At 34.4% G+C, this 26,963-nt stretch overlaps 1 protein-coding gene across 1 annotated transcript; it reads right to left on the bottom strand.

Moving 5' to 3' along the window:
• Positions 1 to 1,206: 1,206 nt before the first annotated feature.
• LOC148947154 (aminoacylase-1A-like) lies at positions 1,207 to 26,963 on the bottom strand. Its single transcript, XM_089096524.1, has 8 exons — positions 26,945 to 26,963; positions 25,601 to 25,770; positions 21,811 to 21,982; positions 19,412 to 19,558; positions 10,321 to 10,508; positions 8,613 to 8,842; positions 3,150 to 3,210; positions 1,207 to 2,014 (listed from the first exon to the last, which is right to left on the bottom strand). The coding sequence occupies exons 1-8, from the start codon at positions 26,961 to 26,963 to the stop codon at positions 1,868 to 1,870; spliced, it is 1,134 nt and encodes a 377-aa protein (XP_088952650.1). The 3' UTR covers positions 1,207 to 1,867.

Genomic DNA, 26,963 nt, shown 5'->3' with positions numbered 1-26,963 from the left:
AGGGGAATACCGCTAGTCTACAGAATATGGCGCAATTAATAACCAGTATTAAAAAATAAACAAAATACTGGGTTATTGAACAAGTAGAATTTTATTGTTTTCCAAAAAAAAAAATAAGGCACAAGTCAATCACAATGGTAGCAATAAATACAGGGTCAATAATAAACAGTAATATAATAAAACCGCTTCTTAGGATCCCTTCTTAGTATTGAGCTAAAACTTCAGTGTTACTATCAATAGTTGGTTAAAAAACGAAGTTGGTTATGTACGCAAAATATAAATAACAATAATATGAAATAACAAGATGACATTAAATAATAAGAGTATCTAACGAATGTAAATGAACATAATAATAAATACATATAAATTTAAAACATAATGATGTAAAAATAACAAGTTTTATTCAATTTTTATGAAACGAAAGAAGGACAAAAGAAAATAAATTTTTCATTTAAGGGTTAGAAGCCAGGCTCAGGGTCTTGAGCACTGATAAGTATTCTTTTGAATGCTAAAACCAGGTCCTGGTTAGTCAGGTCCTGCGTAACTTTCACCCAGTAGGAAAAAGCCTACTGAAAATATTTTTCCTTAAAAGTTTCTTTAAAATTAACAATAATGTTTAGAACATCTCTAGCCCTACTCTAAAACAGAATAGAAAATTTGGAAATTTGAAAATTAACAATATCTTTTAGATATTGTAACACCACTTTTCAATAACTTACCTAGCGTTTATGTGTTCTTTGTGTGGTTATAATTCAAGGCATTTATTTGCACCTTAGGGGGGTGGGGGTGGGTAAATATGAATTTCTGATAGAAGAGATTAATATATTCATAAAGAGCATAAAAAATACGTCGAGTTGTATGTTCACTTTATTTGCAAGTCAATAATATGAACTGCCAAAAATTTACCCAAAAAGCTTCATTCTCCTATTTCTCTATAGCTATTTCTCCAAATAAGAAAGAGAAATAACTTAATTAAAAAAAATATATATATATATATATTTCAGATATGTTTGGATCACAATGGGCAACCACAAAACAAATGAAACAACTCGAGTTTAGCAAATGGTGTATACATCTCAGATCAATAAAACATACCGCATAAACTCTTTAGAAATAAAACAACCGAAGTGGTAGAAATATATCTTTGACTCTAGTCACTTATTATTTTGTTTGATACCAATCTTTAACTTGCATTCATATAAAATCTAAGTTGCTTAGTGACTGGTTTAATAGCAAACCTTTCCGACATCTACATTTTCTTTTGAACATGCTTTTCAGATGACGCTAAAAGTTTAGAGTAGTTGGGGGGGGGGTGAGAGTGCATAATTTAGTATTCTGCTTGTCAAGCGTTTTTTCTGTACATAGTCACATTGTTCAAGTCATCTCTTCTTGTTTTCACTTATCTTTCTCCTTCCTCTCGCTTAGCACGACAGAGATGGGCAAAAATTAAGACATAACTTCCAAAAATATAAGAAGTTAGGGCAAATTCTCAATGATGTGCTATAAATCGATTCTGCATTTTATGAAAAAAGGTAATTCTTATTTAGCACTTTTTTTTACTCAAAGCATACTTATATTTTTTAATTTTTTTTAGATCATTGTGGAAAAATTAAAGTACAAACCGAAAATCTTCTTTCATTTTATACATTTTCTAAATATTAGCCTACTACTAGAAATGGCACTGAGAATAGTGTTCAAGACATGAAACCAACTTGGGACAAATATCAAAACAAAACAGATGGCGAAAACATTCATTAATAAAACATGAACTTAAAGTCTGTTAAAGTTGAACTCCCAACAAATTATTTGAGACAAGACTACACGTCAACAGTCTTATACTCACTGTTGTGCAACCGTTTTTATATTTTTACTGCACATTTGAAATGGCCTCGATAATATTACAGTAAACCTCTATTCCCTTCATGAAAACAACTTCATTTAAGAACTCATTGTGGTCGTGAAGTAAGATAGGGGTGCTATTCATTGGTGAAAATCCAAGGGCTGGGATGCCAATCTAAAAAAAAAAATTTGTACATAATAATATATATATATATATATATATATATATATATATATATATATATATATATATATATATATATATATATATATATAAATACTACTATCACTACTACAAACACTTCAGTGCAGCACCAAGCCGTCCGAGATCAACACAGCTTTGCGCGCTTCTTTTCCACCCCAATCCAGTCGAAGCTTCGCTCTTCACCCCCTCCCAAGAAGTTCCAATTCCCTTTTAAACCTTCCCTACGACCTCTTCCTACTCCAATCGAGGACAATCAATTTTTCGTTTGCCCCTACATGGACGGCCGGGAAGAAAAATCTTTTGCAATCATGTCATTCTCCATCCGTAAAAGATGCCCTAGTCATCTCATCCTGTCTGTCATTATAGCCCTAAAATTTAGGATAGAACCACATTTCTTATACAGCTTGCAAGAAAAACACAAATAACAATAATATGAAATAATAAATAATAAGATGACATGAAATATTAAGAATATTTAACGAATATAAATGAACCTAACAATAAATATATGTAAACTTAAAACATAATGATGTATAAATACAAAACATTTGTAATTGGAAGTTTTCTGATGTGACTTTGAATACACAGCCAAATTAGTAGGTGAAGAAACTTGGAATTTGTATAAACAATATGAAAACCACAGTAGGAGTATACTGATAAAAATATTAATTAATTAATGATTTATTAAAAATTATTAATTAACTAATTATGTGAATATTAATATTCAAAAAATAAGTCAGAAAACTCTGCAAGGAATCCCAGTCATTAAATAGACGCTTTTCTGAAGAAGGTTAAGGTTTACACCTTACAGTAACGACAAGCCAAAGAAAATTTTGCTCTATTTTAAGGGCAAGAAACCGGAGCCACCATTTAAGCAAAAAAGCTACCCAACAAGGACGATTTGGACCTCGTCCATGTAAAATATTTGTTGTTAGCATATAGTCTACAAATCAACGTCTTAGACTGGATACTGATAAAAAATTAAATCAAGATAGACCACCATTTAGACCAAAGAAGAACAAAAATTGAAGAAGAGCCATAATACAAGAAGAGAGCGGAATGGAAAGAGAGATAATGAGGAAGAAAGAGAGGCAGAAGTACTTACACGTCTCAAAAATCTGCTATCTGTTGCTGCCGGGAAGATTTCCTTTTTATAAGAAATGTTCCTAAAAGAAATAAAGTTGTCAATCAACAATAGGCTACATCTACATGACACATAATAAGCAATGAAATTTTTAAGTAGGATTCGTGTGCTGTTTCACTTAAAATGAAATTAGTATTTTATCAGTTTTTTCAATAGCCTGAATTACTTTTGGTTTAAACCTAGGTTTTAGTTTATTCAAAAAAAAACAACAACTTACAAATCTAGAGTGTTTGCCCGAAACACAGGCTATACCTCCCTCCCCGAAAAAAAGACTCGTAATTTGAAAATGTTGATTCTGCTAAATATTGACGTCAATTTTTCTCTTTGACGAAAATACAAATCCTCAGAATTGCAGATTTGCAGCATTAAAAGGAATAAAAGTGCAGTTATTCTGATTTTTGTGACTCTTTTATTTGACAAATTTATTAAAGATGTTAGTAAACACTAAAAGAAAATTAGCAAAAGCCTCTCCCTCCTGTAACAAAGGCAACTTTTGGGAATGAAATACTGTAGAAATGTGGATTATTAATGGGACATTCTTGTGAATCAGGCATGACAGAACTCCAAGAAAATTAGAGGTTGACTTAGAAAAAACTTGCGTCTGGAGGGATGAAAATTGATTTGCGATAAATGTAAACAAATAGCGTGTTCTATTTCTTTCAAGAATTGGAACTTTTCATTCCAAAATAACTGGAATTAGAACTTCCAGAGGAACGATCCGGTGGCTCGAAACGGGTTATGCACGGTATCTCCTAGACGCAAACCTCCCCTTTCTATGCCATATCCAGGCTGTGGAACTAAAACTCTCTCACGAAACTCCTTGACATTATCAAGAAACTGGAGCATACATTTCATCAAATAACCCTTAATTTTAGATTACAAGTAAAAAGAATTGATTCAATCCACAAAAATACACTGAAATTTTTTGGAAATTTGGACGGCTATCCCACCCTCTGTTCATTTTTCCGTCTGTTGTTCTCAGTTTAGGTTTTTAAGTTCTTCCCCGGGTTACTTCAATCTCCGTTTCATAATCTTTTTCGATTGATATCTAAAAAACAGAACCGAAACACGTGACCCACTTTGGACCTTCAGGTGAGACGAACATCAACAGTGCAACAGTGCATTCAACATTCTGGAACATGCTTGCACAAGAGCAAGATGCAGAAGCTCCCTTGTAAAATTATTTTTTCTGAATATTAGCTGAGTTAATTGAGTTTCTCGTTTTCTGTTAGTTTAAATAGGTGATGTGGTTGTACATCTGGGAGGAACCTTATTATTTAGATTAATTGAACTTATTTACTGAAGAGGTGTGTGGTTGTGTCAAAGAGTGAAGTGGTGGCCGTACTGCCCATTAGCGAACAATCTTTTATATTTCAGGGTTTCAACAGGCATTTTGTCACACAGCAGTATATTCTAGGTCTATTTATTTCTTTTTTAGTAATTAAACCCGGTCGAGCCTTGAACCTTTGATATTTTGATTGACCGAAAGTACGCTTTTTGTATTAGAAAGTATAGACCAGTGGCCCACTCCCCACATTTTGGGCCATGCCCCACCTAGGCATTTCTAAAATCCTGATACCCCCTTCGTAGTATTAAAATTTTGTTACTTAATATTTTACGTGTGTTCACTTGAAGGAAGCTTAAAAGAGATTAACTTGGTACCTTTTCTCGGGTCGTCCTCTAGGCACATTATAATAATAAAAATATTGTCTGAATACAACAAATTTTATACAACGTATGACGGTATTGCAATACTATCATGTACCTTTTCTTTATCTTTAAATTGATATGAATGTGACGTCATTGTACCTTTTTTTTATCTTTGTGAATGTGACGTCAATGCTACCATGTACCTTTTTTTTATCTTTAAATGGATAGGAATGTGACGTCATTAGCATGAAAAGTCAATTTTTTTTCAAAATTAAGGCTCTGAAGTATAGTCAGCCGAAGAGTGCACGTCCTGCCCATGACCCACCAAAATACTGCCATGCCCCAACGGTGGGGCCTGCGCCTCACGATGGGAATCCTGAGTATCCACCAGGAACGCGCAACGACAAAATTTATGCAACAGAAGACCTTTATGCTGTGATTTGGCCAAGGCAATGAATATACTTACAATAACGAGAATTGGCTCCCAAATGTTTGCCTTTTAATGAAATTAAAAAAAAAAGATCTTTTCTGAATTTTTAATATGAATATAAACCTCGGGGGAATAAGTAGACTGCAAGGAGTCCATCCACAATCCAGTTCATAAATAGGGAGAACAAAAGGGGCGTTTTCCAGAATAATTCATCAATTCTTGTCATCGGGATATCTACAGAAAATAGATTGTTAGATCTCGATCAATCGCGGTGGGAGTTAAGATTAGGTGGCAAAGTAATGCCTTTTGAGATTTATAACCGAGCCCGACCTCTGTGGAGAGGGAATAGGTCCTATATTCTTGTCATCAGGACATCAAACAGAATAGTTAGAAATCTCAACCAAACCAGGTGATGGTACGAGTCATTGCTCTAATGGTACTAATTAGGAGTTAATATCTGATCCGACCTCTTAGGGGAAGGGGGGCTAAATTTTCTTCAGATATTCTATCAAAAAGTTTGTTGGATCTCAACAAAAGCTTTGCGACAAAAATAGGAAGATAAGTCTGCGAACCAAGACTAGAATATTGGAAGCTAGAGTGATGATAGTAGTCAAGTACTGTTTGAACCTGGGCGGAAGACGGAGGAGGATTTGCTAAATGTTTTGCACAGGAATTGTCTACGGATAGTCTTGGACACCTATTTGACTGACCCTATTTCAAATAGTGGGCTGTACGAAAAATGTGGTTCTATCCCACTTTCTAGGGTTATAATGAGAGAAAGGTTGAGATTGCTAGGACATGTTTTGCGGATGAAGGATGACAGATTGCCAATGGTCTGTTTTGCACCTTTTCACTCATATATCTGGAGCTAAACAGAAAGTAGGTCGTCCAAGAATGGGATGGGAAAGAAAGAGGTTGGGTGATGAGTGAAGTCTAAATAGATTGGGGCTGAGGAGGAGCGTGCGCAGTTATGTTGTCTTCAGGTGGCTTGGTGCTGCAGTGAGTTTTGAATAGTAGCAGTAGGACTCTATTCACTTTTATTTTTCAACTTTTTTTGGGTTTTAATTCTAAAATGCTTGATTAACTTTATACAGTTAAAAGACAGGGCGTAAAGCTGGAGATTAATCAAAAATTACGTCAAAAGTTGTCAAGTTTACCTTACTGAGGATAGAATGGGGACACCCAGGTAAGTGGTGATATCAGCTGGCCTATCCCTGCTCCTTCCGGGAGAAGTATCTTCTGAGGGCTCTTACTTTTAGTTCATAAATACAACTTCAGAATTTTCAAGACCATATTTCGTATATTCAGATTATAGAGGGGATAAGACCTCGCTAATATACTGGATAATAGCACCCAAGTTCGAAATGTCATCGGTGTATCAAACTAATGACCTGATAAACCTGTGACTAATGACCTAGTGACTAGTGTGACTAGTGACTAATGACCTGATAACTAATGACCTGATAAAAACAAGAAGGGTAAAAAGGAGAAGGCCCCTGACTGATCATCAAGCAGATAATTACTAAGAAGCAAGTGGCAAGAACTTTAGTGCTAAATTCGGTTAGGAAATGAATTTGGACATTAATTCAAGTACGAGTAGTGTCAGGTTTTCAGGTTGAGAAACTCACTGAAAAAGATTTTATGAAAAACAACATGAAATTCAACTGAGAATAATTAATATCAAGGAGACACTCAGGCTTCTCGTGGCCAAGGGCCGCGTCTTTGACATGCATCAGAATTGAAACTGGACGACTATCGGAATCGGAAGTATACAACTTTTTTGTTATAATTTTCAATAAAGAAAGAAGTTAGTATGATAAATGCAGAAATAGGTAAATGCAGATTTACCTATTCATTAGCCTATATGATATGGGCTGCAGCCCGGGGCTAGAGTTCTCAATTGTACTGTCATTCTTTAGATATCGGAGATATATGAAAAGAATCCATACATCCGACCCAATAACCACAGAGACAATATTACTTCACAACACAAGAAACTGTCACCGGATTATTCTTTTGCAATATTTAAGGACGTAATTGCACCAGAAAAAAAACAAAAAACAATTTCCGTAATAAGACTTTAAAATAAAGAACTACCAATGATATTATTCTTGTTGTAATCTGACCGGATAATACTGACCTATTATGTGCATTCCTATATACCCGAGTGTCATGTATCGATCCAGTCAGTCATGAGAGGATGAAGAGAATAAGTCCCCAAATTGTATGGGTATAAAAACATTAAAACCAATAAAACACAAATTAATGACAGTCGACAATATCTATAAAATCAAAGAAGAAAAACTATAAATTCAAACAAGCAAAAATAAACGGACCAATAATATTTCCTTATATTCGTAGGATCGCAACATTAACGCTTTAATCAAAACACAAGACTTGCGCAAAAAAAATTTGTTTTAGAACTACGTTAGATTGCTGTTTTTATTTAGGCGAAATCCGTTGTCGTTAAGTGGGTCGGGAGAAACAGGGCCAATTGTGCCACGCTAAACGCCCGTATCATCACACACTGTTGCGTTGAAGTCACCAAGAAGTACAGTTATATCGTGGGGTTAAACTGTCGTGAGACATCTGGTCAGAGCAGAGTAGAACTCTTCCCTGATTGTGTCATCAGAATCGTTGGTCGGGGCAGAGCATACGACATTAGTCATTTTACCATATTTGTGTCCAAAGCGGGCCTTCATTAGTCTGTCTAATACGGCTTCATGTAAGAGTAATGCCTTTCTTGCGAGACTATTTAGCGCAAGGCCAACGCCATTCCTTCTCGTGCTCCCTCCAGACCAGAACAACGAGTAATTGTTGTCTATTTTCTCTTCTCCGCTTCCGATAAGACGGGTTTCTGTGAAACCAGCAATCGCCACTTTATTCTTATGGAGCTCTAAGGAGAGTAGGTTCTTTGATGCGGGTGCGTTGAGAGTCAAAACATTCTAGGTGGCTATCCAAAGCCCCCTTTCCAGGTCCAGGAGATTTAGTCTGTCAGTCTTTCTGACGTCGTCAACATATCCATTGAGGCACGATGGTCGGATGTCAAAAAGGAAGTCCGGATCCGAGGCTGTTTCGCCACTTTTCGTAGCAATTTATTTCAGGTGGAGAGTTTCTAGCCAAACCGACCCAAGGCCTGGAATCTGATTAGTCAGGTTAAACCTAGATACTAAGATTCCTGGGGTGGGCTCTCTTGTGGCCATTCCTGGGGTGGGCTCTGTTGTGGCCTCCCGCCACAAGAGGTTGCGGCCACCCTGGTCGGAGTGTTTGGTTAGAGGATACCCCATATCCAGAGGCACGTGGTTAACAGACAAAGTTTGCATCATTCCATAATAAATACTTACATTCTTTCAAGTGTGGATGCAAATGCATTCCACCATTTGTCCTCTTTTGTGTTGGCTGTGACATCTTGGCATTCAAACTTTTGAACATACTCAAAGCTAACGCCCTCGCCAGCTTCTTCGCACCATCTTTGTAGCTTTTTCTCAAATTGCGTCAAATTTTCACTGGGAGTCACTCGTATATCAAACCATGCATGCATTGAAGAAGGCACAACGTTAGGCTGGACTCCACCCTAAAATTTAAAAGCACAGAAGAAGAAGATTAAGTAAAAGAAGGCACAACATCGGGTTGGACTCCGCCCAAAAAAGTCACAGAAGAAGAAGGAGAAGAAGAAACAATTTTGGGTCGGACTCCACCCTAAAACTCAAAAGCACAGAAGAAAAAGAAAAAGTAGAAGAAGACACAATTTCAGGAGTAAACCCTAAAAAGTAAAGGCACAACGTTAGGTTGGAGTCCACCCTAAAAAATAAAAGCACAGAAGAAGAAGAAGAAGAAGTAGAAGAAGAAGTAGAAGAAGAAGAAGACACAGCGTTCGGTTGGACTCCAACCTAAAAAGTAAAAATCTTTACCAAGTTTTTTTACCAAAAATATTACATTTGTTTAGATTTTTTTTGTATGGTAAGAGTTCTATATCAACACCCGTGCCTCCCTTAGCCGATATGTTCGGCCACTCCGAAAGCTGTATTTCCAGTCAAGCGTGTGGCCTTCTTTGGCCAAATAAGTGTTTTCCCAGTAGGAAATAAAAACAAAATGAACATAAAATAAGCATTTCCAGACGTATCCTAATCTTAAACATTTCCTAATTCAGTTCAACATGAACGTTTTATATATATTTTATCAAAACATTTATTTAAATTTCTCTCCCCTCCCCATTACAATCCTGGACCCCCCCCCCCTCTACTCTCAAAAATATTCGAGAGATTGCTCAAAATAACAAACTTAATGTTTGTTTTTTTACGTGGAAAGAGACGTAGTAAGAAAAAGGAATTAAAGAAAAAATTGGTGAATTAAAGAAAAAGGAGGAGCAATGTAGAAGGAGGGAGCGAGAAAGGATTTTGAAAGAGACGTAGTAAGTGGTGAATTAAAGAAAAAGGAGGAGCAATGTAGAAGGAGGGAGCGAGAAAGGATTTTGAAAACCGGGACAAAGAATAGCTGCATTTAAACAGTTGTTTGTAAAGACAATACTAAGGGAGCGTCGAATAAGCACAGTTATATTATATGAAAATTGTGTATTATTAATTCTGAAGATTTTAAATTTAATGCTGAAACAAAAATTGATTAAGATAGTTATCGAAAAAAATTAACAAACAATAAATACTTGCTTTATTAGGTTTCAGGTTAAAGATTTACAGGATTAGGTATATGCATTACACTTAGATCTTCCTACGCAAGCTGGCACATAAAGTGACAATTGTGCTTCTTCACCGCTTTGGACCAAAGATGTTCCAAGGGCGACTTAAACAGCACAGCTTCAGTCCCGAGATAATGTCTAAACGTCACTCTCTGCTGTTTGAGTCTCCTGATTTCAGGAGGAACTCGACACCAAACATCATGGGATAGGCGATAGTTCTATAGATGGGGTAGTTTGCGTTTTTGCAGCAAATAAAAACCTTAGGTAATAGACTAGAGTGTGAAAGTAGATCACAGAAAAAGGCAATAACCAATAAGAAGTTACTTTACAATTTTTTCAGTAAAAGATAAGATATTGACCTGAAGCATCGTTAGATTGAGCGTGGTGACATCTCCAAGAGTAAAGCATGGGTTTGCATCCAGTCTTTCTTTCTCTGATTGCCGGTAGTCAAGTGCTGAATTCAAAACTTTGCGCAGTTTTTCAGCAGCGGTGTCTTCGATAAAACGTGAGCCATGCCCAGGATTGCCTCGACAAGTTACTTTGATCCCTGTAACAGAAATTTCTTTAATAAAAGAAAATGAAGCAACTCTACATATAAAGGAATTTCCTGCTAAAAATGCAAGTATAAGACCCAGACCTCCCCTAAACAATCCTTCAAATCCCCCTTTGATTCCTTATTTTGTTTCTGTCCAGGGACGTGCCGTGAAGTTGATCAAGGGCAGGCAGAATATAGATTACAGTGGGTATTTCCAATATTTGGACTCGATAATTCGAAACACCGTCTACATGCAGTGTACTGTGGGGAAAACAGGAAATAGCTAGCTGAAATAGATCTGCCGTGTTCAGATGCCATCTATGTTCTAACGAACATATAAACAACTGACGAAACAGGACTGCTACACGCCTACCAGCTAAACTTTTGAAGCAAATAATCGAAATTGTGTGAAAAAAATCCTTCAAAAGAATCAGAATTCCAAAATTAACGGTTAAAATAGAGCATTTAAAATTTCTTATTTTGCTCGTCTCTTCACCAAAGTCACGTCGTGGGTAGTTTCTCGGGTAGGCCAACTATAGATGGCAGTAGGTATTTCTCATGTTTGTACTTGATAATCTAACACCATCTAGGTATATAGGCATATTGTATGGCAAAAAGTAAGTGAATCGTAGCAATAAATCTCCCATGCTGAAACATAAAAAAAACTTAAACGAAGAAAAAATTCAAAATTAAAAGTTAAAAGAAAGAATAATAACCAACAGTTACTTTGCTCAAAATTCATTAGAGTTGTAGGTTTGTAGCTGCGGTATTCAAAAAAACGTTATGTGATATTTTTGTCAAACTGAGCAATTTTGCCTACATTTAGTTGAGCATTTTTGCCTATGATCTCTCAGTTGGAAAATCCCTTTCCTCTTATTTTGCTCTTAAGGTTTATATTCACTATGCTAGTTGCTTCTATAATATTTTTCTACATTCATATTCCAAACCTTAAAAGTTTTTCGCATACAGACCAATGGTCCGCGCAGCGCAGGTACCGATCTCTGCCAGCGACCGGGAGTGCTATAGGTGGCTGCGGGCAAATGATCTGACGCTTCCCTTGACCTTCCCCAAGATTCCTTCAGGTACCCATTTCGAGCTCGGTAGACTCTGGCTGAGCTCCGTAGACGCCCGAGTCACACAAAGTCACAAGATTCAAAAGACCTTGATCAAAAGATCGCTGACCAAATAATCACCCAAACCAAATAATCAGGACCACCAAAATTCGAATCTCTGCCCCAAACGACACAAGAATACAAGCCCAGCACGCCAACCATTCGGCTAGGACTGTTGTAGAGTTTTAATATTTCCACATAAGCCGAAAAGTTTGTTATCAATTGATAGCTGAAGTTCCACTTTATCCTTCTGCCAAATTATATTTTTTAATCTGCTGTACAATTCTCACATTGAAAAATATGTTAAAAATACGACAGAAACATGCGAAAATAGAAATGTCATTGTTTTTAAGCAGGTTTAGATCAGGTTCTCCAAGAAAAAGTCCAAGTAACATCATAATTATGGCTAGGTGATTGTATATATCTGAAACTAATAAATCCAATTATAAAGGTGCCTTGTCTTTTCAATGCAAGTTACAGCTATAGACTAGTTGCTAAATCGCCTAGGAAGCATAAACTTTGTATACTTAAAAGTTTCAGTTTTTTTCTAAAATACATTACATACCCTCTTTTCATCTTTAAAAATAAGTATGAAATTGAGCTTCGGTATTGACATTTTTTACCGGATCTTTTATGCCAATAGAAACCTCTGCAAAAATAACTGTTGGTCAATAACAAACAAAAACAAATAGTATTTCTTGGTTTTTGCACCCATACAAACTTTATAGTGCAAAAAATGATAGTCTCAAGTTTCCTTTCTCATTTTTAAAAACAATTAGACAAGCAAATTTTGGATTTTTTTTTCCAAAATGTTTTTGACACAAATTAAAACTTTTTAAAAAGTAAATATTAAAAAAAAAGTGAATCTCTTAAAAATCCCGCTCCCATATAAAATTCATGAAGATAATGATGATCGTCAATCCTCTTTCTGACAGCAGTGTCTTGAGGACCAAGTACAAGGGACTAAACATGGACTTATCTCTAGAATTAGTTTGGAGTAAGGTTCTATTTCAGTTACAAAATAAGACCCAGAATAGTAAGTTGGAGCAGGTAAATGAAAGTAAAATTGTACTAGATGACGTTTCTTAAAGTGCTGGAGCCATGCTGTGGTGTGCAAAAGATTTTCAGGAAAACAAAAATGATAAAATGATGGTATATACCCTGCAAGAGTCAACAGAATAGATTAATTGATAGTAGTCCTTGGTAGCCCTAGAAACTAGTAGCACACTTTGAACAAACACCCTTGTCGGACATTTGATTTTTGTTTCATTTGTTTCAAATTTGATTTCATTTTTTGTTTCATTTCAATATTTTAGATGATGAAAATACATTTTTTTTTTCAGGCAGTAAAGCTGTAGTTCTCAGATTTTGCGTAAAATGTCCTTCACCAACCACGTATGTCACAGAAAATGAAATTTGTAAGTTATATTCTTATTCAGTGAAACAAATTCAACATTTCCATTGCTTAAAATGGCTTAAAAGAATAGGTCTACTGAAGTGCACCAAAGACTTTAAGAGAATGAAAATGCAGAGAACAACAATGTAAGATCCAAAAAGAATTCAAAGAACAAGCGGATCTATCCTCGATCCACCAAAATTCACGGACGAGACTAAGTGTCACGATTCTTTAGTAACACGCTATAGCTGTCAGCATACTATGGACCTCATATCTCCAGCTTGACTTTTGGTTTCATGCCAAAAGGTCTACTAAAGTACACCAAAGATTTTCAAAGAATGAAAATGCTGTGAAGGTCAAGGTAGTATCCTTAAAAAAAAACTTCTTCTCGTGCTGATTAATCGTCTGTGTTTCACAGGTACCGATCTCCTGATTTGCTGCCTTCGGATGGGAGTGCATTGCGTGGTTGGGGGCACCAACGCTTCCCGTGTTTTCCCCCAGATTTCTCCAGGTACCCATTTAAAGCTGCGTCAACTCTGGCTGAGCTTACGAAGTCACACCATTGACCCCTGTTCCAAACCAAATAACCAGCGAAACCAGGACTCGTGCTCCTAGGTAAAAATCCTACAACAAATACAAGAACGAGCAGCTTTATCCTCCACTCAACAGAGGTGAAGGATGAAATTAGGTAGAACAATTCTTTAGCAGCAAGCTATAACTAGTAGCACTCTATGGAGGGTCCAGCCTGACTTTTGATTTCATGTCAAAAGGTCTGCTGAACTGCAAGAAATATTTTCAGATAATAAAAATGCAGAGCACGTCAATGAAATATCCTACAAGAAATAAACGAATGAGCAGCTCCATTCTCCGTCCAAAAGAAGCCACGGATGAAACTAGGTGGCACAATCCTTTGGTAGCCAAGGAAGCTAGCAGCACGCTATGGAGCTAATATCTCCAACTTAATTTTCATTTCATGTCAACAGGTCTCCTAAACTGCACTAAATATTTTCAGGTAATAAAAATGCAGAGAACGTCAATGAAATATCCTGCAAGAAATAAACGAATGAGCAGCTCCATTCTCCATCCAAAAGAAGCAACGGATGAAACTAGGTGGCACAATCCTTTGGTAGCTAAGGAAGCTAGCAGCACGCTATGGAGCTAATATCTCCAGTTTAACTCTTGATTTCATGTCAACAAGTCTCCTAAACTGCACGAAATATTTTCAGATAACAAAAATGCAGAGAACGTCAATGAAATATCCTACAAGAAATAAATGAATGAACAGCTCCATTCTCTATCCAAAAGAAGCAACGGATGAAACTAGGTGGAACAAGCCTTTGGTAGATAAGGAAGCTAGCAGCACAATATGGAGCTAATATCTCCAGTTTGACTTTTGATTTCACGTCAACAGGTGAACTAAACTGCACTAAATATTTTCAGATAATAAAAATGCAGAGAACGTCAATGAAATATCCTACAAGAAATAAACGAATGAGCAGCTCCATTCTCCATCCAAAAGAAGCAACGGATGAAACTAGGTGGCACAAGCCTTTGGTAGCCAAGGAAGCTAGCAGCACGCTATGGAGCTAATATCTCCAGCTTGACTTTTGATTTCATGTCAACAGCTACCTAAACTGCTCGAAATATTTTCAGAGAATAAAATATAGAAAACGTCAAAAAATATCCTAACCTCCATCCAAAAAGAAGTTCTATTCTCCATCCCAAAGAAGTCACGGATGAGCAACTAGGTGGCACGATTTTTTGGTAGTTCAAGAAGCTTGCAGCCCGCTATAGAGCTAATATATCCAGCTTGACTTTTGATTTCATGTGAACAGGTCTCCTGAAGTGCACGAAATATTTTCAGAGAATAAAAATGCAGAGAACGTCAATGTAATAACCTAAAAATAAATTAAGAGATCGAGCAGCTCTATTCTCCATCCAAAACAAGCCACGGATGAGAAACTATGTGGCACGATTCTTTGGTAGCCCAAGAAGCTGCCAGTCCGCTAAGGAGCTCGTTTGTCCATCTTGACTGTTGATTTCATGCCAACAGGTCTGCTAAAGTGCGCCAAAAATTTTCAAACAACAAATAATTCCTGGAATGAAATTCTAATTTCGGCAGTGCTGGCAGCACGCTATGAAGTTCATATCTCAAGCCTGACCCATCATTTCATGCTAAAATTTCAGATAAGTAGTAATGCACCTCTTTTCAGATGACAAAATTTTAGTTCCTAGATTTCAGAGATTATTTCATTTAGCCGCTTTATATTTCATCGAAAATGCAGCGTTTCTAGGTAATCAAATTATTCAATTAAGCGAAATCAACAATTTCGCTGCTTAAGATTGCTTAAAGGAACAGGCCTTCAGCAACCCACCAAAGATTTTCAGAGCAAAAAAAATGCAGAGAATGAGAACATGAACTATACCTCGCAAAAATTGTAGAAAAAAATAACTGAAACAACTCCTTGGCAAATTTAGAAGCTAGTAGAGTGCTATAGCATCAATATCAAAAATTTTCAGGTCTTCTCACTGAAAATGTTTCTTTTCCTATTCCAATTCTTCACCTATTTCTATACCTGTTTTCAAAATTTTTTTGTATTCTGCCCATTGAACATTTACCTTAAGACTTTTTTGACACTGCTTTAAATACCAGTGACTAAATTATCTTTACTAAATACTGAAAAAAAAAACAATACCATAAAAAAGAATTCACTACATTTTTAATTGTTAACTCAAAATTTGACGAAAAAATATTACTCTGTCAAAATTTTACGTGTTAATCTCTTCTTAGGAGTACATAATGGAAACCAATTCCTCTTAGATGTGTTCAGGTATCATAACTATGACGGGTCATATACAATGCTGCTGATTATTATTACTATTATCCTTGTTGTAGGATGGGCTGAGGTTATTTTTGTGTTTTTTTTTCTTTTTTATGGTTATTCATTTTTGTAATGGTTAGGCTGTAGCCACCCTGCTGCAAGTATTTTTGAACCTTTTTTTGGAGGGGGGGGGGTCTAAATATAAATTAGTTGATAATTTTTTAAAATAAATTAAATTGAATTGGAAACTAAATCCATAATATGGTTATAAGTTAAGTCGTCAACGGAATCAATTGAAATGATTTCTCCACAACCCCAGAAGCTGGCAGCACACTATAGATCCATATTATTTAAATCCCTTGGCAGCACATAATAGAGCCCATACCAAATTTTAAATAAATCTACTAAACCTTCCTTTTCGTATCCATTTTCTTGCAGTTACAAATGAAGTGTCGAAATAATTATGAATATTATAAATTTTTCATACTATGAAATAATTCTATAGAAAATTATTTCTATAAATAATAAAAATCTTTTATACAAATACTGGTTTTATGTTATTTGAAAAAAAAATGTAAATAGTCTAGTTTAGGGATCCATTGGGCTGTTACCATGTAGCATCTTCTTTGATACAAGAGGTTGTTTCTTATTTGAATGTTTCGGAGTGCATTAATAAGAAAAATTCAAAACAAACATTCATACTATGACATGTTTCCAGCGGTTGTCAAATATAATTCTTAACTATTTGATCGAATCGTCCCAAATTTTCTGGCACGTAAAGACATTAAAATTCAAGATGGAGGAAAAGGAAGAGTTTGGGCTGGAGTTTTACGACTTCAGACAAGTTTTTATATTTTCCTCTATGGATCATGTTGTTCCACTTGTCGTCGATTCTTCCTAGCTCCGTGTGGAAGTCCGGATAACTGGACTAGCTTAAACTCGTTATCTAGCATGTCCTTTTGCGTCAAGATGGGTAACTTCCTGGAGACATATAATAAACTCTGATCAGAAACTGACTGTGAAACTTCCTCGGGATTCAGAAAAGTTAACGCTTGAAACAATTGCAAAAATTCTCCGCCGAGTACTTGCTTAAGGACATATCTCGCGGCTGCAGAATAATACTTCTGAACACGCTGCATCAACGAGCGTTTTGGATGCTCGTCTACTGACTCAGGGCAGTCGAATATGTCGTCACTAACAACTGTCTGTAGCAGTGGTACAAAGCTCTTTTCATTTTTGAATGGCTGAAGCGTTAGTTCATCCCTAAGTCTTTTGGTTGCTTCGGGTTTTAGAACTCGCCCAGCCAGTGTCAAGACCAGGAGATTCAGCTCTGTATAGAGTTCCTGCACTAGGGGCTCTTCCCGTTGAAACCTTTCGGTGAAATGTGTAATGAGGTTCGAACTATCCACAACAAACTGACACTTTCATAGTCAGTTGTTTGATCAGCCGGATGATCTCTTTGTACGCATTTGATTTCTTAAGACTATGGTTTTTCTTTGGAATATAAACAACGAACTACTCAAACAGAGTAGTTCGTGTAACCAGGTGGTTAACAAGCGACAGGTCCTATTATTAACCACCTGGTGGGTAGGTATTTCAAAAAGCAAGAATTAGGAAAGCCAAGTTTTCTCTTGAATCTTCCTTTACTATTCTTGTCTAGACGGCCAGCCACTAAAAAACTAGTACACTTTGATGATCAGATCCGAACAATTCTCACCGATTTACTGCAAACCCTTCCGGAAAGAGTTGTGTACCTAATGTATCTTTTAGGTACCACTATCAAGGAGACCTTCGCTGCCTGTCAATCCACGTTTTTCACTGTCAATCCGTTGGAAAAGTTTTTTTGTTCTTGTTCGGACCGTCACAACTTAACACTATTAGTTTACAGATAGATAAACCACTTTCATCGATTGTTCTGACTATTTCTGACTTCAAGTCTCCATTTGTAGCATGTCCAATAAACTCAGTTTTCAGATGTCTTTTTGCCACTTGTTTAATCTTTTCAGACGAGAATCGAATCCTCATTTGAAGCTCTTTCTTACTTTCTGACTTTGTGGTTTTGTCAAACTCGACAACATAATAACTGTTACTGACTTCATTCAAGGTTCATCTTCCGGAAATGGGGTCCAAGAGCTTCAGTTAAAAAATAAGGAAACTTAGTTCGCCCAAAGGTGAAGTTTTTGACCACTATATCTCTGAACATTTTCCAAATACATCTGCTATTCCGTCTTCGGATTCCCCGGAATAGTCACACTCAACCATCTTCAGAGCCCATGTACTTTCTGCAACCATTTTTTCATCCCGCACTACATAAGAACTTAGGTGCATTGGCAGTTTTGCCAGTTCGCCGCTCTCCATGGAAGATGCTGCCAAGAGACGAAGCTGATTTGGCGTTAGCTTTATGGTAACAATCTTTTTATTTTAAGCAGTTTTGGCATGCTGCAGTAAAGCATAGGAGTTTTTATGGCAGACAAGCAATGTATTGCAGATAGAACAGTAGAAAGAGAACAGATCTACACCACTCTTTCATTTGGTGCACTGTCGCATCTTTCTCTTCCAACGAAGTCTCCTTGAATTTGTACTTTCCCATTCTTATTCAAACTAAAACTTCAAACCCTAAACCTTAAAAAAAAATAATTTAGTAGAAAAATATATAGGCTATTACCAGAAATACATTCAAATAAAAAAGGGCGCTAGGAAGTAGTCTAATAGTTCGAGAAATGTGTGTAAGCTCAAAATCATGCAAGAAACCTGGTTTTAACACCACCTCCTTTGTATTTTGTACTTGGAGCCATTCTCTAATTTATTTATTTTTCCTCTGTGTGTAACAAAATGACACTCAGAAAAGAGTTTTCTATGTAATTACCAAAACCAACTGAACCCTGCCACATCCTAACCTATTGACTCCAGAGCCCAAGGGAGTCACTTCTTTTCGTTACCAGTATGTCTGCTCTGTCCTGACACTGACGCTGTAGCTTGTGTAACAGCAATTTTGTCTTTCTTAGACAAGCAAAAACAGGTTCCAAGTATCTCAGTAGAAACAAAAATACTGAAAACCGTATACTCACAGGTATTGATAGCTTTCAGGATATGGAGCTTTAAACCAAAGCAAGAAAAGGGACTTTAGGGACCTTTATCAATTAAAGGGACCAATAGAGACCTTCACTCGATTTTAGGGACTTTTAGGGACTTTAGGGACTTTGTGACAGCCCTGCTATTCGTATTTTGCGGTTTGATGGAAGGATAAAGGTACACTTATCAATTAAAAAAGCATTACTTCAAAATGTGTGTTTCTCTAACGGTTTATACTTTGCACTTTATTTTGCACTTTAAATTCGAAAAAACATAAGTGAATAATACACAACAGATAAAAAAAATCCCATTCCCCAACCAAGGTTTTTTTTACCTTTCCTCGCAGGGGAAGAGGAGCCCTCCTCGCAAGAAAGAGGTAGAAAATCGCAGGGAAAAGGTAGCCCTCCCCACTCCCCTTCCTCTGACAAGATTTCTTTCTGTGTTCGCAATAATTACCATACAATGATACTTTGTCCGAACAGGCATACTGAGAGTAGAAGAAGCAAAACTTACACCATGGACATCTTTCTCCATAGAATACAGTCATAGCATCTGTAGGGTTGGCCAAGCCTTCGTCCAATGAAAAGCAAACATTTAATCGTTTCCATTCTTCTGTTTCTAAAAAAGCTTCCAGTCCAAGACGTCCACCGATTTCCTCATCTAGAATATAAGCAAAGATATATATATATATATATATATATATATATATATATATATATATATATATATATATATATATATATATATATATATATATATATATATATATATATATATATATATATATATATATATATATATATATATATATATATATATATATATATATATATATATATATATATATATATATATATATATATATATATATATATATATATATATATATATATGTGTATATATATATATATATATATATATATATATATATATATATATATATATATATATATATATATATATATATATATATATATATATATTTATATATATATATATATATATATATATATATATATATATATATATATATATATATATAGCATTTGAACTTGAAAATCATTATATTTAAAAAATCATTAAAAAATCACTGGATTTTTTAATACCAATTACGTAATTCAACTTGTTTGGATTTTTTAAATTATCTTAAAAAAGTCAGACATTAATATGCATCCTTCTATAGCTACATAGCATACCAGGAAAACAAACGTGCATTTAATCCTGTATATAAAACAATATCATAATCATGAATTTAATACTGTATATAAAACAGTATACAGGAAAACAAACATACATTTTATTTATTCTATAATCCCGTATTTAATCCTGTATATACAACAATATACAGGAAAACAAACGTGCATTTTATTTATTCTATAATCCTGTATTTAATCCTGTATATAAAACAGTATACAGGAAAACAAACGCGCATTTTATTTATTCTATAATCCTGTATATAAAACGATATACAGGAAAACATACGTGCATTTTATTTATTTTATAATCCTGTTTTAATCCTGAATTTAATCCTGCATATAAAACAATATACAGGAAAACAAACCTGCATTTTATTTATTTTATAATCCTGTATTTAATCCTGTATATAAAACAATATTCAGGAAAACATACATGCATTATATTTATTCTATAATCCTGTATGTAAATCAATATACAGGAAAACAAACGTGCATTTTATTTATTTTATAATCCTGTATTAATCCTGTATATAAAACAATATACAGGAAAACAAATGTGCATTTTATTTATTCTATAATCCTGTATCAATTCTGTATTTAATTCTGTATATAAAAAAATATACTGGAAAACAAACGTGCATTTTATTTACTAATGCGACTTGGAGATAAAAGTTTTTTTTTGTCAGGTGTTATGTGGGATGACTCAAATCAACAAGAGTCTCAATAATTCCATTCCCCAAAAGGCATAATCACGGTATACCCAAATTTGACTCTCGTCCAAAAAGAAAAAGAGTAATAAAAATTGGTCAGCTAAATTCTAATCAAAATTAAAACCTTACAGTCCGCACTAATAAAAACGTGACATTTATATAATGCAAATATAACCACTGAACGTGATATTCGTTACCTGATATCAGATAATATAGAAAAAGCATTGCAATACATGAGCAAGTAAACAACCGCCATCTACCAAGTAAATTTTAATGACTGAAACAAAGTTTCATCTGGTATGCTTCAAACACAAATAGAAAAAGAAACTTTATAATAGAAATAAAAACAAATCGAAAATAGAATCAAAAGGAAAACAAATCAATAGAAACTTAAGGAAACCTTTACTGGTGGCATAGTAAAGTAAGAACACTGAGTTTATAAAACCGTATTCTGTCTATAGTCTATTATAAGTTTAATAACCTAACCAATGTATAAAATATATACATAATAAATTTATAAATAAATATATAAAAAATTCAAAAATGAATTTAATAGCCTGACAAACGATAGCCACAAAAAACCTTAGCGTATACTCTTTTGTGAGGGTCTTCCCCACATAAAAAAAAATCGAAGTCGCCATTCCCCCCCCCCCAAAAAAAAATATTCAAAGTCACCTTCCCCTCCCCCCCCCCCACCTTTCATCGACTTCTTTTTTGTCTTCATATATAAAATAGACAAGGATTGATTTTACTCCCATTAATCCAAATTTTACCTAAAAAAAATTATATTCTTCACACTTTATCTTTACCAACGGGAAAAACACTTAATATCAACTTAATACCATCTGAACTAGCTGGGCTTGTTAGTTCGTTTAACACCTTTGGTGTGTTAGCATATATGAATAAAAAAGTTTCTTATAAACGAGTTTTCTCTAGAGTTTAAGACACTTACTAATTACCATATCATAAATTAATACCTCTATTGATATTACCAATATATACCTACCAGGCACAAAGGTCAAGTGTATCGTCCTGTATGGCACAAATCCTCGTTTTTTGAGCTGTCGAATCGCTTCCAGATACTGTATAGAACAGCATTTCATGTCCTGAGTACCTCTTCCATAAATATCGCCATTCTCAGTTTTATGTCCTTCAAATGGGCCATACTTCCAACAATCCTAGATTAGTTCTACAGGTAAAAAGACATATAGGTTTACTAAGGCCGTAAGGCCATACAAATGAACACTTGACAAATAATTACGATCAATTCCAAGTGAAGTAATACAAAAAAAAAAAAATACAGGTAAGCATATATGATTTTGTGTTACATGTGCACAAATTCAAACAATTTTTTAATTAAGCAATTTTAATTATCAATTTAATTAATTAAGGTTCGAGAAGAAGAATTATCAGAAAATGCAAAATGAGTGTCATCTAACGTATTATGTGTTAGGTCTTGAAGACTGCTAAAATTACACTACAATGCATGAGAATATAAACATATTCTAAATATAGAAAATAAAATAAAATGCAGTAATTATAATATCAAAAACAAGAATTACACTCTAATGTATTTGCTGTATATGCAAATGATGAAACAATAAGAAGTACAATCCTAAAAGTTGGCAGTGACCAGAACTGGTCTATAAGGGGTCTGATAGACACAAAGGATATCATATTTATGTAAGTCAAGAGTCCAAAAGGCAAAACCTTAAACTTTTAAAAATAGTCAGATGGCACTGATATACACAAAATGGACTAAAATTCATTAAACGGTTGATTTTAAATAAAACACGTGCATTAAAAAAAAAAACAACAGAAAATTGACAAAGAAGAAGTTAGGTAAGGATTGGGCAACACAGTTATAAAGATAGAAAGCTTAAAGTATAAAGGACATCAAAAAAAGAAAATTTTTGACTCCTGGACGTATCTTAGATTCCTGATAACGATTTTCAAAAAATTTTCGTTTGGTGTATAAAATTTTGAAATTCTTAGGACAGTATTTATTTTCGTCAGTTTTGCCATGCGTATCATGAAAACTAGTTAAGTAAACTGGGTAAGCAAAACTTATCACTATAGGAAAAATTGGACGACAATATTGTCTGTAATAACACAAAGACGGGTTTCCCACTTTTGCCCATATGGTGTACATCTTGGAATGTTAAGTGGGTCGCTTAGTTCCACCATCCGTGGTACAGTCCCAAAAACGCTTGGTACAGTTCTGCCACGACTGGCATGCTTTCGTTACGCTTGGCACTCGCCACCTGGTATACGTGGTATCTGAAAGTGGCGACCCCTCAAACTAGCCTACACCTTCAAAGGAAAGCTATGCACTATTAGATTTTTTGGCGCCACATGTTTTAGATTGTTTTTGGCTGATTTTTACCCATGTTTCGTTTGGTTAATTTTTTAATTCGGCACAGACTACTACCAACAACTGCAAAACTGCTTATGGAAGTATTTTTGTTAAAAATTTTTGTGCTTAAAAACTTTGTGCTTAAAACAAAAACTGTGCTTTAAACACAACAGTTTTGTGCTTAAAAATTTACAGCAGCAAGTTTTGAAAGCCTTTTGAGCAAGTTTTGAGCCTGGTGTAAATTCCGAATACTTTTAATAATTCTTCCAGCGTCAAAGGGATAGTCGCACATCCATGAAAAAAAATCTTTACCCAAAACTAACGGTTTTCTATTTTTGTTCTTTAAAAAGGTCTCAGTAATATAAAAGCCAACTTCAAATTAACACTACAATTTTGCCATCATTCGAGTTTTACCTATACAATATATCACATTTTAAATTTTTAGATAGAAAAATATCTCGAAAATGCGTGAAAATATGACAGTTTTCATAATTCTGAAATAGTTTAGATCACTGTCTAGACAACAGTCGAAAGAGTAAGCATCTTGTTCTTTCGATCCAAGCTACATATGTAGGTTTCTTGCAAAAGGTTCACAAGGAACATACAACCTTACTCCAGCTATATTCGTCAATTTGAGCATCCTTCGACGATGTCATTTTCAACTTTTTGGTTTTGTGACAGAAAATAATAATTCTTCCTTAAACAGAAATATCTCCAAGATTAAGCCGACATTAGACACCAGTCGACCTGGTATGTAGGCTTTTGGCGACTTTAAATGGTAATGTGTCTCAGTTCCTAAATAAATAAATAAATATATATATATATATATATATATATATATATATATATATATATATATATATATATATATATATATATATATATATATATATATATATATATATATATATATATATATATATATATATATATATATATATATATATATATATATATATATATATATATATATATATATAAAAAAAAAAAAAAAAAAAATATATATATATATATATATATATATATATATATATATATATATATATATATATATATATATATATATATATATATATATATATATATATATATATATATATATATATATATATATATATATATATATATATATATATATATATATATATATATATATATATATATATATATATATATATATATATATATATATATATATATATATATATATATATATATATATATATATATATATATATATATATATATATATATATATATATATATATATATATAACTTCTAAAGGAGTTATACATAACTCCTCTTGTTTCATTTGGGACATCAGCCACCTACTGGTACCCATGGAGGACATCCTTATAAATCAGCTTTGTTCGACGAATTCACCTTTAAGATCGTGGAAATGATGACCCTGAAAATATTTTTGTATATTCCGACCCAACCTTTCTACTAAACATTCTAGGGGCGCAATTTTTTCCAAGGCTGAATATCATTTTCGAAGCCTTGTTTTACAAATTTTAAACTAATATATGAAAAAATAAAGTTGAAGGAGGGAGTAGCAGCCCCTTTTCACATTTAAGAGAACCTTGGGTCAAACAGCTTATAGTAAAAAACTGTAAGTAAAGAGCAATACTAGTCAATAAAAACCAAAATTCGAAAAGAGTTTCGGTCACAACATATAAAACAAAATTTTTTTTTCATGCTGATTTTGAATAAAGAAAATGTATTAATTTTGAAGTTAATCATTTTGATGATTTAATCATTTGAAGACTGCATTTGATGTTAGCTTAAATATTTTGTATTTAATCATTCTTGTTTAGAGGAGAAGAGGTGGGGGGGGGGGGGGCAGAAACGTTAATTCCTGGAAATATATGGCATTTTTTGTATTTTCGACTTTTTTCAATTAAATTACCTATTAAAAGATAATTTTCAAAATCTGGAGAAGGAGATTCTAAGAAGAATCCCTGCTCCTATTACCAAATTGGTGCTCCTCGGGAGGGGAGGCTCAAAAGGAACCCCTACTTTTCCCCTAGAGACATAGGAAAAAAGCTTTCTTTAGTTTTAAAAGATGTCTATATCTTTCAGGTTATCATGGCTACAAATAGGATTGAAACTTTAGATCCGGCTTTGATTCTTCCTGGAGGAATTGATAGAAAGATTGAATTTCCTTTGCCTGATGAAAAAACTAAAAAAACGAATTTTTGAACATCCACACTTCGCGAATGACATTAGCTGAAGATCTTAATTTGGATGAACTCATTACGTCATTACTCATTACGTCAAAACTTTTGGCACAGGAAAATTTTTCATAATTTGCTAGGTAACCTGCTAGGTAAATACTGCAACCGCTCGAATATGTTTTATTGCACAAACTGCTTTTATTTTTAATAGGCAAACTTTACATAAATATCCACAAAACATAATAACAAATAACTCACTTACCAACTCAACTGGGACAACATCTGTATGAGAATTTAGCAAAATCGTCCCTAATTCTGGTTTTTGACCAGTCCAGGTTGCTAGCAGAATAGGCTTTCCCGGAGCAGCATATATTACATGAGTTGGCAACCCAATTTCTTCAGCGATTCCTGATAGAAACTTAATAGCAGAATCTAGAAACAAATTTACTTATAATATTAAACATTTAGCAAAATCTTACAAAATCATATTTATATTTATTTTCCTTTCATGACCTTATGTTGAACAGATTTTCTCAGTCTTCTCTGTTTGTGATTATTTTATGCTTATTTATATTTAAATAGCATGTTTTCTATCTTCTATTGTATATTCTCTGTTTTCCTATTGAGTTGTTTATTGTATTTGTGGTATATGATTTAAGCATCCTTGATGAAAGTGTGAGCAAAATGAATGAACTTTTAGAGGTTTTTGCAAGTTAAGGGTGCTAGAATAGGTTTGAAAATAAATGTTGAGAAGACCAAGTAGCTAAGGCTAGGAATAAATGAAGATGAAATGGTGACGTTGGGTAGCGAAAAGATTGATCAGATGGACAGCTTCACTTACCTTGGTAGTATTATTAGTAAAGACGGTGGGAGCAGTGAAGATGTTAAAAGTAGAATAGCTAAGACTGAGGGTGTTTTTTCAAAGTTAAAAAACATTTGGAAGAATAGGAAGATAAGTCTGCAAACCAATATTAGAATATTAGAAACTACAGTGATGAAAGTGGTCAATTATTGCTCTGAAGCTTGGGCGCTCCGGAAAGCGGATGAAGATTTGCTAGATGTTTTCCAGAGAAATTGCCTGTGGATTGTTCTGGGTACCCGGCTGACTGACCGTATTTCAAACAGTAGAGTGTACGAAGTGTGGTTCAATCCCGTTTTTCTAGGGCTATAATAAGAGAAAGGTTGAGATGGCTAGGGCACGTTCTGTGGATGAAGGATGACAGATTGCCACAGATTTTCCTTTTCGGCCAGTCGTCTAGGGCTAAACAGAAGGCAGGTCGTCCGCGGTTGGGGTTGGAGGATGTCATAAAGAAAGATTTAAAGGAAATGAGAACTTCCTGGGAGGGTGTAAAGAGTCTTTGAATAGATTGAGCTGGAGTAGGAGCGTGCGTAGCTGTGCTGCGGTGAGTTGTTAGTGGTAGTAGTAGTATATTGTCATTGTATCATTAGGCCCGACAAGCTAAGTTTATAAGGCCAAAAAATCGTCAGCACTGTTTTTTAAGAAAAATTATTTCTAGTTTGAATAAATCAGAGCTGTGGAATCGATCCAATTTACCACTGACTCCAACTCCTGAAACTTAAAACATCATTGCACTGTCTTTCTTACCATTACCGACTATTGCCAT

This window comes from Artemia sp. Qi Xiang Cuo, chromosome 11, assembly GCF_049724085.1.
Source record: "Artemia sp. Qi Xiang Cuo chromosome 11, ASM4972408v1, whole genome shotgun sequence".
In the NCBI taxonomy this organism is placed as follows: Eukaryota; Metazoa; Arthropoda; class Branchiopoda; order Anostraca; family Artemiidae; genus Artemia; species Artemia sp. Qi Xiang Cuo.
This window is presented reverse-complemented; position numbering and strand designations above follow the sequence as displayed.